This window comes from Notolabrus celidotus, chromosome 16 (assembly GCF_009762535.1).
Source record: "Notolabrus celidotus isolate fNotCel1 chromosome 16, fNotCel1.pri, whole genome shotgun sequence".
NCBI classification, from domain to species: Eukaryota; Metazoa; Chordata; class Actinopteri; order Labriformes; family Labridae; genus Notolabrus; species Notolabrus celidotus.
In genome coordinates, this window is record NC_048287.1 from 22,194,007 (window position 1) to 22,207,777 (window position 13,771).

Below are 13,771 nucleotides of genomic sequence, written 5' to 3' on the forward strand. Positions count from 1 at the left end.
AAAGGTGTAGGCTATATCATTTTATTATAAAGTACAAGTAAAGCATTAATATTCTGTAGGATGGCCTTACATTTAAAAACCAAACATGTCAAATGAACGACGTTTAACAACATTACCAGGAAGTTTCACAGGTAGTAGGTAGACAGGAGTGGGAACAGTTTTCCAATTAAGATCTATTTGCATAAAGACAATTATTCTACCCTGTTGAATAGTTAGGAACTTCCAAAGATGCTGATTATATCAATGCACAAGATCTATTTAATTTAATTCAATGTAAGATAAAGATCAACAAAATGAATAACTCAAGTTTTGCATAGAATTATTGGAACTCTACTTCCAAATGTTGAATTTTAATTTTCTGTTGCTCCAGGAAGATATAAACATTTACACAAGCGTCATTCTGACAAACATTTTAAGGTGATGGTATTTCAGCTACAGAAAATGGTGCTACCTACATTTAGATACATTTTGCATCTGTACAACTATCGTTATAAACTCATGTCCTCTCGTAAGAAAAAGTCCCATTTTATAGATTTAACTGCATTACAGACGGATTAATCTTCCTGAGAAACCTGTCTCTCTTCCTCCCTCTACCTATCCACGCTCGCACTGGCAGCAGCAGCAGCCTCCGTCTTCGTCTCCCTCTCCCTGAGCAGGTGCCGGATGGAGGAGTTCTGAGTGGACAGCGTGCTGGACAGGAGCGGCATCAGGCTCCTGAAGCCGTCCCTCAGCTCCTCCACGTTCTTCTCCAGGCTGAGGATGTGTGAATCTAGTTCTCCCCTGCAGCCCTGCACCTCGTACAGCACATCGTACATCAGGGTCTGCATCTGCATTTGGTCCCACCGTGGTGTACATGTAGTTGTGTGTAGATAAAAGAAAGAAGAAAGGAATCAGGGAATTGTAGATGCTACTTTCTTGAAGTGGTGACAAAATGTGGTCTAAAATGGTGCGTTCACTTGCCTCTCTCACTTTGCAGAGGTCAACAAGAGTGTTAGCCTGATCTGCAAGTGTTCGCTTTTCCATCTTCACTCGGCGCAGCCTGCAGATCAAAATAAACAATGACCCTGAAACAAAATACACTGTAAACCACTGGAATCTATAGTTCAAACCACACCCTTTCTGTGCCTCAAATGCTTCTACAAGCAGGGCTGTGTTAGGTTTTCCACACTTGCAAAATAAAGCCAGTTTTAGAGAGTGTTGTTGAGAGATCCCCACAATGCATTGCACAGTGCTAATGAAGGGGCAACCCACAGCTGGAAAACAAATGAATTCATTAGAGAGTGGTAATGAAAATGTTCAAAGAGTTCTCCCTAAACAAAGCAAGATGCTGTATATGATGTATCTTTGAAAGCATTTAGATGTCTTTGAGTGAAGTTTAAACGTTGAAACATGCACACAATTAGTGCACAGTTAAAAGGGTGTGGAAATGGTAATATTCAGGGATATCTAGTGGTCAGATTCTAGATTGAAATGCTCCCTTGCTCATCCCTATCGTGTGAAATTTTGAGGACAAGAAGCTCCTGTGATGCATAAGTGGGGATCCTCTATTTGTCACGTTCAAAAACCTCTATAAATACAAATTCCTTTTTTGCACAACCACTATCCTCATCTTCTTTGCCTTCTTGTAGGCGTAGGTGTAGAGACCAGTATGAATAGTGTATTTTGAATACAAAAACATGCATGGCCCTTAGTAATTTGTCAGTTTTGTGCTGCTGTAGACAGATGGGGATAAAAGATGGTGGCCTCCGTTGAAAGGGACTCGCTCCTTGCTTAGAGGTAAAGGTTCAGAAAAAAACAAAAAAAGAATATTGAAGTGATAAAATATAAATAAATGCATATAGATATACATCAGCAATATGTTTTTAAAAAGTTGGGACAGAGATAACGAAACAATGAAAATGTTTTGTAATGTTAAAAAGAACCCTGGAGAAACATCTCTCTACTTATCAGGGGAATTTGCTGCATATATGTAACATGACTGGGATATATGTAACATGACTGGGTATGAAAAGGTCATTACAGAGAAGCAGAGCATTTCGCTGTATATATGGGAAGAGATTCACTGCTCTGTGAAATAGTGAGTGAGGAAAAAGTTTAGTAATTTCAGAATAGTATTCCTGGGTGTAAAATTTCAAAGAACCTGGGGATTTCATCAACTAAGGCAGCGGTTCCCAAAGTGGGGGTCGGGACACCCTGGAGGGTCGCAAGACATTAATAGGGGGGAGTCACAAGATGCCTTGAAAAAACATAAAAATGTGGAATTATCTAAAGTTGCATACTTTATCCATTGTTGAAAAAGTATACACAAAATGTTTTGCTAAATTTATGATAAAAACATAGAAATAAAAAAAAATTGAAACGTTATTAACTTACAAAGGAATATGTAGGTTTCAGATTTCAGCACTTGCAGCACTGCATGAAAAACAGACATGACTGAAGTGGAAATCACTGCATGGGCTCAAAATCACTTCAAAAAACCTTTTCAGGTTTGCAGGTAAAAGCTGTACCATGCAAAGAGGAAACAACATATAAATATGATCCAGAAAAATCAGTGACTTATCTGGGCCTGAGCAAATTTAAGACAGACTGAGGAGAAGTGGAAAACTGTTGAGCTGAAGAATGGGACAATATTTCACATTCAAAACTCCAGAAACTGGTCTCTTCAGAACCCAAATGTTTACAGAGTGTTCTTAAAAGAAGAGGTGATGTCACACGATGGTAAAGATGCTCCTGTACCACATGTACCATTTCTGCCGTAGCAACACTGAGTGCACTCAAGTAAGCAGCTGCAAATCAATAAAATATAATTTACAGACTGAGAGGTAGAGAAGTTACTGTGGGGTGTTACATAAGGTATCAACACTATAAAGTCTGACATTGAACCTTAAATTACAAAACAGAATATTCTGATTATAGCACAGATACTAAGAAATGAAGCGAGAAACTGTCTCTTAGCACTGAGTCTTGTGCACAAACATCTTAATAAGAGAGCTGAGTGTCTTACTGGTGGATGGCCAGCAGCAGCTTCCTCTGGTGCATGCGGACTCTGGTGTGGTCTCTTTCTCTTGACAGCTTAGTGTGTTTGTAGATCAGCCAAGTCTCTCTCAGCACATTTGCTGCTGCAATTTTTATCTAGTGAAGGGGTGTAGAAAATCATCCAGACAGACTTACTTTATGCTTATGCACATAACCTGGAAATAAAAGATATTTACTGCCCATATTGAATAACAGAAACATAAAGAATTCAAACTAGAGAACTTTTTTCCTAGAGAAAATCTGCTCATGTGGTGATATAAATTTGCTGTTTTTGAATGGCATTTCTCAGTTTTAGGCTTTTTCATTAAGTTCAGTATTGCTGCTTTACTATTTTGAGAAAACAACTATGACTAAAGCAATCACAAATCACAAATATTTTTGACTGAAATAAGTTTATATGTTCAGGAAAGTTTTAAGCCTCCTCTGAAAAGTAGAGAGGCAGACACACTCTACTTTTAAGAGTAGGCTTAAAACTTTCCTTTCCTTATAGTTGGACCAGCTCCTAGTTATGCTGCTATAGGCTTAGACTGCTGGGGGAACTGACACACTGGGACCGTGTCTTTCCCTCTCTCTCCTCTTTCTGCCTGTCACTTACTTCAACTCTTCCTGTCCCATTAAAGTTACTAACCATAGAACTTTCTGGAGTCCCTGAGCTCCCTTGTCTCATAGGTTCCTCTGCCGCCGTAGAGTTCTATCCGTCTCACCACTATCTAATCTCTCTACATCTCCCTCTATTCCTCTTTCCAACCCCAACGCAGTCTCAGCAGATGTCTGTCTGATGACATCAAACCGAGTCCTGTCTGTAGGATGAGACTGGATCTTATCCTGTCTTGATGTTGGGTGTTTGTTAATAATATAACATAGAGTACAGTCTAGACCTGCTCTGTTTGTGAAGAGTCTTGAGATAACATTTGTTGTGATTTGGAACTATAGAAATAAAGATTTATTGATTAATAAAAGAAACTCTAAGTGAGATATTTGTACTCACCCCCTTTGTGATGTGTGAGTCCATCATGAAGTTGTGAACGTGTTTCTCTGCTCTGGTTAACTCTAGCTTCCTGGCAACAACAGCCACCACCAGGACTGTGCAGCCTGCTCCCTGTGAGAGTCACAGTCAGACATTAAAAGTCAAAAACCTGCTGACTCGCCTTGAAGGAAACCATAAACAAAATCTCTCTTTCTCACCATGATCCCAGTGAGGAGGCAGATGCTTCGACCACAGTATGTGTGAGGCACCACGTCTCCATAACCGATGGACAGGAAGGTGACTGAGACCATCCACAGAGCCTCCATATAGTTGCTGCTCAAATCCCTGTAGTTGTGGTGTCTGTAGGGATATAAAGGATTGATGCGTTTAGAAAATGTAAAAGCATGTATATTGTTGTGGCAGAAACCTGTAAATGGCCATATCTAAAAGACATATATAAGGTAATGTAAACAAGTAAAATCATCAAACCAAACTAATTATATATAAATGTTAAGAAAACCTCCACATATAAATAAGGGCAATCGTTTTTGGCGCCCCCTGTGGACAAACAGGTGTCTCTGAGTTGAATTTCTATCGGTTACTGCTTGTGTTTGCTGTGGAAAATTCAAGTTACATCAAACTCATAGGCCTGAAGCTTCACAGATTCAGCAGTCATATCATCACTTACCTCTCACACACATGTAAGCCCCATGCTGCCACAATCCACAGAGAGACACTGAAAATCATCAGCACTGTCCCAGGGTACGTGGTCATTAGTGTTTTCCCCACAAACCGGGTGTTGAAGTGTATCTGAAGATCACAAACAGGATGCATCTATGGTATAATGGTGACAGTCAGAGCCCACTTAGCCAGCATATTTAGGAAAGCACCTGTCAGATTATGATTATATAATATAGAGGACATGAGGGATAAGAAAACTCGTTCTCAATCTGGCTTGATACATGGATAGTAGGTTTGGCATTGCAGAGGGGAGGCAAAGGTCATTTTCGTCACTCTTAAATAACGCTCATAAGGGAAGGGATTAGCCGTACGGATATTATCGACTGTGGAAAAGAAAGCAGACAAGCAGAGGAGAGCCAGCAGAGGGACATAATCAGCATGCGAAACCACTGGGAATCATAGAGCAAAACTGTGATAGTCACACCTCAAGTGTCACACCTTTACAGACCTCTCGGCCCACCTAGATGTGAAAAATAAACAGATGTGCATGAAATGTTCATAGAGGAAATCTTGCTCAAAGCACTGCCTGAAACTGACTTTAATATTCCGCAGTTTTTAAAACCATATCTAAGTTGACAGTGAAAAAGCTTATAGGTCACTCTTTTATATATATATATAAAAAAAGTTTTGAATGATCTCATCACAGTACAGTCCAACCTATAAAGCACCAAGACAGATTCTGCAAAAATGACCTCCTACCTTGTTGAGTGCTCCAATGCTGCGTGAGGCCGTGTCAGTGAAGAGGCGGCTGTGCAGCATCATGGCACGGCCGAGCAGGTAGAGTCGCAGGAACATGGGCAGGGCCAGCACGATCTCCAGCTCAGTCTCTGACAGAGACAAGCGGGGTGTGATGTGACGGAGAGTCTGTTCAAAGTATGCCATCAAACCCACCGGGTAGGGGTGGATGGCCACCACCGCCAGCTCCAGGGCGATCAGGGCCAAACGCTCAGTGGTCATGGCAATCCACCAATCCTCTGCTCCGATGTCATGAACATAGAGCTATTAAGAGGTGGAAAAAGATCAATTAAGCAACATAAGTCACTATGTTTAAGAAAAGAGTAATTGATTGAAAAGATATTGATATTGGAATTTGAGAGAAATATTGACATCATTTTAGGGGGTGAAATTCACAGAATCTCAATACAGCTGAAGGGAAATTTAGAGCATAGTTAAAAATATATATTTCATGCATGTATCTTTCACCCAGTATGCACCAAGCATGGGCAGAACTGTGCTACAGACAGTACTGAGAGCATTTTAAACAATAATAATAATAAAAAAAAGATGTCTAAGGGCCTGTGCCCACTAGCAGCATTTTCTACACTTGCAGAAGCGCTTCTCATCAGTGGTTGTTGGAAGGTAAAGTTTCCCTCAGGCCCTTCCACATCCCTTAGTAGTGGCTTTTAAGTCTGTTTTAAAATGCTATGTATGCTTCTTATTTACTATATTCAATACAATTTTAGAAACTTGATGTAAAAAAAAGTTGATATAAATGGTGTCGTAGCATTAGCAGCAGCTCTAGACCTAGAAGTTGTACCCTCCAGGAAATGAGTATGGTTAGTTGATATCAAAGTCCCGCCCCTTCCTGATTTTGATTGGTAGACGGTGGCAAGTGACATTGACAAACGTGTCACTGTTCCAAGTTGAACAACTTCCAGCTGAAAGCGCTGCAAGTGCAGTACCCGAAAAGGAGGGCTGATGCCAAGAGCGTTTTTGCAATTAGGACACTAAATGTTGAAAACGCTGAACTGTACTGGTTTTGTACAGAAACTGGGTGCTGCCAGTGCAAAAAATGCCATTAGTGGACACAGGTCTTAAAGCGGCAGCCAAAATGTTGACTTGCCTTGTGTGCTGTCATGTAAGACAGATGGCGATTTAGAAAACACTATGCTGTTAGAACAAAAGTGAGTTTACACAACCTCTATAACGTGTTCCTCATCTATGCTTAGAAGCTAGCCTCTCAGCCTCTGCTAGCATCACTAACAGCTGAATCTCCAGCTTAGCTGTTAGTGATTGAGTTGCACAGTGTGAGTAGTTGCAGTTATGTTTTGACAAGGAAGACAAATGTGTGTTTGATTTGGATTATTTTCTTTTCTAGAAGGGCAGAGAAATGTTGTAAGGCTACCGTTTCTTTTTATTTCAATGTTCTTCCAGCACATATTCACCATTAAAAATCTCTCAAATAAAATAGCTGTAGAAGAAAAATATCTTTGGTTGAACTGCTCATGCCACCATGACCTTTTCAACTTGGAAGAAGACTTTTTTTTTATCCACTGATCCAAAAAGCTCCCTTCCCTTCAGTGGCACCATTTTCAGTTCTCGTGGAGTCACTTCAAAGCCAAAGATTTCTAAAGAAACTTCATCTGAGAGATTTCCACAGAGGACTTTATGAGAGTTACATTACCTGCACCTCACAGTAGTGGTATGCTATGATGAGGCCCAGAAGGATGATCGTGGACAAACTGATGACTGACTTGAATGCAAGTGAGTAGACGGAGCTCTGTGACACAAACACACAAAACCACGCACAAACATTGTCAGCACAAAGCTCATCTTATATAATTACATCAGTGATCGTATGTAACCTTATAAACACACAAAAAACATAAATAATGCACTTGAATGATGTAATAATAATGATCTTATGGATGTGTTGTGCATTTTTCAGGAAACAGTGAGAGTTTAATTTCTATACTGACTCAACAGATTTCATGTGAAGTAGATTTTCTCTGAAGGGCAACTGATGGAGTTTTTTATTTACTAGAAACAACAATGAAAAATACAGAAATGCTTTTTTCAGGAGGCTGAAACTGCAAACCTTATGAACCATGACAACATTCACATTTCTGTAAAATATGTTTCACTATCTCAGACTGATTTTCCTCTCTTTCTGACCTTACTGTAGACGCTCCAGGAGAGCTCTGTCTCCATCACCATCATCAACATCCCAAATATCCCCACGGCCAGAGCGCAGTCGTTCAGCCGCTGCCTCCTCAAGAACAGAGACCTCCTGTGCAGCAGCCTCCAGCCGATGTTATGGACCTTTTCCTTAATGTCCTCCTTGTTTTTTGGGCTGGGTGGGGGGCTTGGGCTCTTGCTGGGTTTCTCTGCTCTGGGCAGCAGGCCTTTAACCTCCTGCAGGTCCTGGTGATACTGGGTCGTCTCATCAAGAGGCTGAAACTCGTCATCTTTGCTGGTGATGATAATCTCTGGGAGAGTCTGCCGGTCCTGCATCTCTAAAGAAATATTGTTGGATTTGCGGCGGCCTCTGCTCTCATCTTGTACGTCCAGGTGTGACCTGCAGGGGCCTTTAAAGGGAGACCCACAGGGAGACATGGGGATGTCCGTGAAAGAGGTGACATTCTCCTGCAGTATGAAAGCTCCCGTATTTCTGGCCTTACACTGGTGATTGTGCTGAGCGTGTGTTTGATTCTGTCGACTCTTCCCTGATTTTTTCTTCTCTTTCCCTTTGTTTCCCCGTCTGCTGGAGTGAGGGGAACATGTGACGTACAGGTGCCCGTTGTACATAGGTGTGGTGGCCATTGCCTGTGTTCTGTCTAGCCATATTGTCTGGTTGGTGGGTGTTTGGAGGTTTTGATGGATCCCACATTGTGGAGAGCAGGCTTGAGCAGCAGGGAGCATCCTCTGTGGGAGGAGGGGGTGGTGGTCCTCCACGTCGTCTCCGTCCACCACAGACAAGTTTATAGAGGGGGAGTGCTCCATGATAAATGCACCAAATCTTTTTAAAAGGTTTGAAATGAGAAGCAAATTTAGACAATTTTAGACAAAAAACAGAGACTGAAAAACTACAACCCCCCGAAAGTTGAATTAAAAGTACTGAAAATCTGAAAAGCAACAAAATGATCTCTAACAATAATTTGCACAATCACAAATGTTTAAGATCAGCACAAACTTTACTGAAGTTCAGAGGCAAATATGTTATAATCTTTTATCCCAAGGTTGTTATTCTTACCTTTAACGTCAGGTTGTTTTAGTCTACCAAGAGAAAAAAAGGCCTTCAGTTTTGTGCTAAATCATTTAAATCTTGTGAATTCCCTTGCGTATTTTAGACCTCAATCTCCTTATGGTCCCTGAAGGTCACATCTGCTCTCATCACAAAATGATCCTACATAAGATCACGTGACAGCGGTGAATTAAAAGACAACTTTCATTCATCCAAAAAAGATAAAATTTCAGGTAAAATCTAATCCAGCTGTAAAACCGATGAGTCTTGATGTGCGCCGTTGAAAATACTTATCCTCGTTCTGCATGCACAAACTTCCAGCAATCCATTAGCAACCTCAGCATCACACTGCCCCTCCCATACATCCAAGCAGAGGTTATGTACTTCTGCATATGACGACATGTGAGGCAAATACTCCTGGATATCCATTACATTTTCCTGACATTTGGTCCCTTGTTCATTCGTGGCTCTTCCTGTATCATCGTCCAGCATCAGGGCATCTTTGTTCGAGGGGCTGGAGGGGCTTAATGACAGTGAAGACTTCAAGTTGCAGATGTTGCAGAGCACAGGCAAAGAATCATCTGAGAGTCATCTGTCAGAGGTTTTTTTCTAGCTGGGATTGGCAGATTTCCTCCCCCCTATAAGGAACATGAGGGCAGAGACATATTCTTATACATGGTGTCAAAACTCAGCCTGGAAGATTCTTATACTTAAAAAAAGAAATGATTCTTTATCATTTTCAGCTTTCATTCGTCTGTCAGTATTATTGCAGAAGAACTCCAAGGGCATTGTAAAACTTGTTTTATATAAATAAGTCTCATCTTTATAAGAGAATAAAGATCCTCAGTATTAGTTCATCAGATTAGAGTTGCAGATTAATCAAGCGAGACAGAGTTCTGATACTTATAAGCTTATGAAACATCAAATGTGTCACCCCTTAACCAAACAATATGCACAGAGCGAGGTGGAGTATTAAGGATTAAAGTCATAACAATGACATTCGGCATCATTTATTTATCTAAATCCTGGTGACAGATGGGTCTGCAGATAATAAAGCCCCCTCAAAACGGAGAGACCTAAAGAGCAAGGATGGTAGAGCGGGTGGATCCGGATAGTAGCAGGATAAAGAACGGCATTATCTAATCTGAAGACAACATGTATTTAAAGAGAGAAAGAGACGCAGAAGGAGGGCTGTGACTGTGCACAGTTGGGAGAGAGTAAACATACTGTTAGTCTGGGCAGACTGGTTTCTAAGCGTCCCTCCAGATGTAAAATATACTAATTATTCTCAAACTGCTCTGCTGTACTCCGAGACTCAGCCAGATGCTGCTGTCTGGATTTGTTTGTTGTTTTCGACATCCTGCAGACAGGAAACTCCCAACTGTCTGCGCCTCATTGCATGACTGTCAGCATTAAATCCTTGTGGATAGAGTTCTAATAAATACTTATTATTTCTCACATCTTTGCAGAGAACTACATCCTTAAAAAATTATTAATTAGTTTGACGACGTAGAGTCAAAGCACTCCCTCTGCTGTGATGATAGAGACCTCAAATGTTTTTAAATGATGTTGCCCTTTTACTAACAAGACGCTGATAGAATATACACACATCTGCAAGGCTTCAAATTAATTCAAGCCCCTGGCCAAGTGCTTATAAATCCCAACTGCTATAGCCGGCAGCTAAGTATGTCAATTCGTCTTGCCCCCGTGGCCAGTTTCCAGCAGGTCTTCAATTTGGACTCTTCCATTACAAATCATCCTTTGGCTGCTAAGAAAGTGAAATTAAAGTTGGAGATGTTGAGTCCACTAATTGCTCTGGCTGGTAAATGGCAAATCTGCCTCATGCCCTGAATCTTAAGTGAATGCCAGTTGATCATCTGGTCAGGATTTTAATTGCTTTAGCACGATAAAGGGAAACAGTGGTAAAAAGATAAAGCAGTCCCATTAGACTGCCAAAAGAAGTAAGTATTTTTTTTATGTAGAGGTCATAGGTCCTTGGGTTGAAGAACATTTCGGATAAAGGTTTATTTTCTTGGACAAAATTGGTGACGCTCTTAAATCTGGTTGATCCTCAGTTAATGCTCCGAATATATTAGAATAAGTTAATGGAAGGTATCGTCAATACAGACAACACTGTGGGTAACAGATAACTGAAAATGTGTCAAACTTTGAAAATTGATTAAAAAAAGTTATCACTACGTGTACCTCTTTTACACACAGATGGTTATTGGTCATACTCAATGACTATACACTTCTCAATCAATCAATCTTGATTTATATAGCGCCAAATCACAACAAATCTTACCTGAAGACGCTTTACAAACAGAGCAGGCCTAGACCGTACTCTATGTTCTATTATTAACAAACACCCAAAATCAAGACAGGAGAAGATCCATTCTCATTTTACTGACAGGACTCAGTCTGATCTCATCTTAATCTACCGGGAGCAGAGCACTTTGCAGCATTTAGCAAGTTCAAGGTTCAAGTTTTCTTTATCATCCCCGGGGGGCAATGTGACTTTCAGTCAGCTGTGACATAAACAAAACAGTACAACAAGTCGCACCAACATCAAGACATTCAAAACAGTAACAACAGTAACAACATGGAAACAACAGCTTTGTTAAGCTAGCTAGCTGCTACCAGGACAAAAGAGTTTCTTTTCCTATTTGTCCTGCTTTTCGGCATCGCGAAACTGAATTCATGAAAAAGAGGATGGCACGGGTCAGCCACAATGGACCAGGCCTTGCTGAGGGTCCTGGCTCGGTGAAGGCTTGACATGTCAGGCAGGGGTGTGCCCGCAACCCTGCTGCATATCCTCACTATAGCCTGCAGTCTATTTTTATTTTTTAGACGTGTTGACCCATACCAGGACACCATTGAAAAGGTTAAAAGCGATCCAATAAAATGGGAATAAAACATCTTCATAAAAGTTGTGTCGACATTAAAACCCTGAGTTTCCAATAAAAGTACATTCTTTGGTGGGCCTTTTTACAGACAGCGTCGACCTGATGCTTGAATGTCAGTTATTCATCAATAAAAATGCCAAGATATCTGTGCCTGTTCACAATGTCCACTTCTAGATCATCAATAAAAACAGGGGAGGAGGCAGTGGATTACAGAGACAAAGGGACAAACTTCCTTTAACAGGCAGAAACTTCAAACAGAACCAGACTCATGTTGGACAGACATTTGCTGAGACTGAGTTGGGGTAAGAAAGAGGGATAGATAGTTTAAGAAAATTCTGTCATGTAACTCCTCTCCAGTCCACCAGGTTTAACTTTCAAAGTACTAATGTAACATGTATAGAGGAATACATCACATGGGCTTCAACAAAGAGGCCGCAACAGTCAGGGTGAGTCACGTAATTTATTCACAATATGCTAAAACTAATAAAAGACAAGCAGGAAATCATGAGGAAAGACAGTTGTACTACTGCAGAGAAGCAGACCATCCACGGAGAAGTCAAGTCAAGTCAACTGTATTTATGAAGCACATTTAAAAACAACCAGTGTTGGCCAAAGTACAAAGTAAAAAGTAAAACATACGTGAAGACAATAATAAACAACACAACATATCAGGATATTAATGTCCTCCTCATGAGGAGAAGGCCAAAGAGAAGAGATGGGTCTTCAACAAAGATTTAAAACATTCAACAGTGGGGGCCGATCTTAATTGGAGTGGCTAGATATTCCAGAGCTTGGGGGCCGCTGCTGCAAAGGCTTGGTCGCCCCGGGGTTTAAACCGTGTTTTAGGCACATCCAGGAGCAGCTGGTTTTTTGACCTCAGTGCTCGAGCTGGATTATGGACATGAAGAAGATCAGCCAAGTAGGATGGTGCCAATCCATTTAGGGCCTTGTACAAAAGTACAATTTTAAAATCAATCCTGTGGCGGACTGGAGAAGAGGGCCTTGTGTATACCATCTGTGACAAAAAATAAACCTAAACAGAAGACATAACAAACCAAAATACTTCAAAAATAAGTTACCACACTAATAAAGAAAAGTGTAACCACAGACCAAAAGCACATCAGTGATTGAACTCCAAGCACCCCAATAACACTGAGGAGTAGAGGCCACATCAGCCTAGACACAGAAGGAGAGTGAGAACTCTAAAATGAAAGCTAAATTAAAACAGTATAATGCTTAAGATAAAATATCAAACATGAAAAGAGAAAAATAACAGCAGTCAGTGCTTCGACTGAGTAGACAAAGCACTTTAGTGTGGAAATATGGATGTACCTTTAATAATATATCATCTAAACCCCAAAAAGTGAATATCTAGGTTTTAGTCAGTCTCTCTTTTTAAAAACTATTTTCACCCAAAAAGAAAATGGGTTACGGTTATGATTATGATTAGGGTTATGATTAAGGTTAGGGTTATGATTAGGGTTAGGGTTAAGGTTAGGGTTAACGGTTAGGGTTAGAGTTATGGTTAGGGTTATTTCAGTATTATCCAGTATTAAGTGGAGGGGACATGTCAGCTCAGAGAGGTCTTAATCCAATCAGCAGAGTAATTAAAAACACACAGCACAGCAGCACTCGTGGCTGATGGCTGCATTGTCAGGGGCGAAATTCAGCATTTAGCACAGAGAGAGGAGCTGTCGTCATGCCAGGTTATAGAGATGGCAAATGGCAACGACAGCTGCTGAGCTATTAAAACCAGGATGTACAAAGCTACTGTACAGAGTCTCTATTCACCGACTATTGTTGGCACCATGTTTATAACACTCATTCTCTTCTTCTCCTCCTATAACTGATATGCTTTTTCCTCGTGTTTTCATTCATCTATCTGCAGTGGCGGACAAAGTACACAGCTTCATTACTTAAGTCAAAGTATAGATACTCCTGGTCAAATATTACTCCAATACAAGTGAAAGTTGCTATGTCAGATTATTACTTGAGTTAAAGAACTGAAGTACTTGCTTTTAAAAATACTTCAGTATTAGTATAAGTACCTCTTAAAAAATCTAAAAAATTTGTATTTTCACAAAGCACGATTGCAGTCAAGAATACATAGCAGTACATTCTGTTACATCATGTTTATTGAGAAATCATTACTTGAAA

At 40.5% G+C, this 13,771-nt stretch overlaps 1 protein-coding gene across 1 annotated transcript; it reads right to left on the minus strand.

The window, feature by feature from the left end:
* Nucleotides 1-11: 11 nt before the first annotated feature.
* On the minus strand, nucleotides 12-8,481 carry LOC117828131 (small conductance calcium-activated potassium channel protein 1-like). Its single transcript, XM_034705135.1, has 9 exons — nucleotides 7,640-8,481; nucleotides 7,149-7,244; nucleotides 5,444-5,743; nucleotides 4,692-4,813; nucleotides 4,222-4,363; nucleotides 4,025-4,135; nucleotides 3,005-3,132; nucleotides 961-1,039; nucleotides 12-827 (listed from the first exon to the last, which is right to left on the minus strand). Exons 1-9 carry the CDS (start codon nucleotides 8,465-8,467, stop codon nucleotides 591-593), a joined length of 2,043 nt encoding a protein of 680 aa, XP_034561026.1. The 5' UTR covers nucleotides 8,468-8,481; the 3' UTR covers nucleotides 12-590.
* Between the last annotated feature and the right edge of the window lie 5,290 nt (nucleotides 8,482-13,771).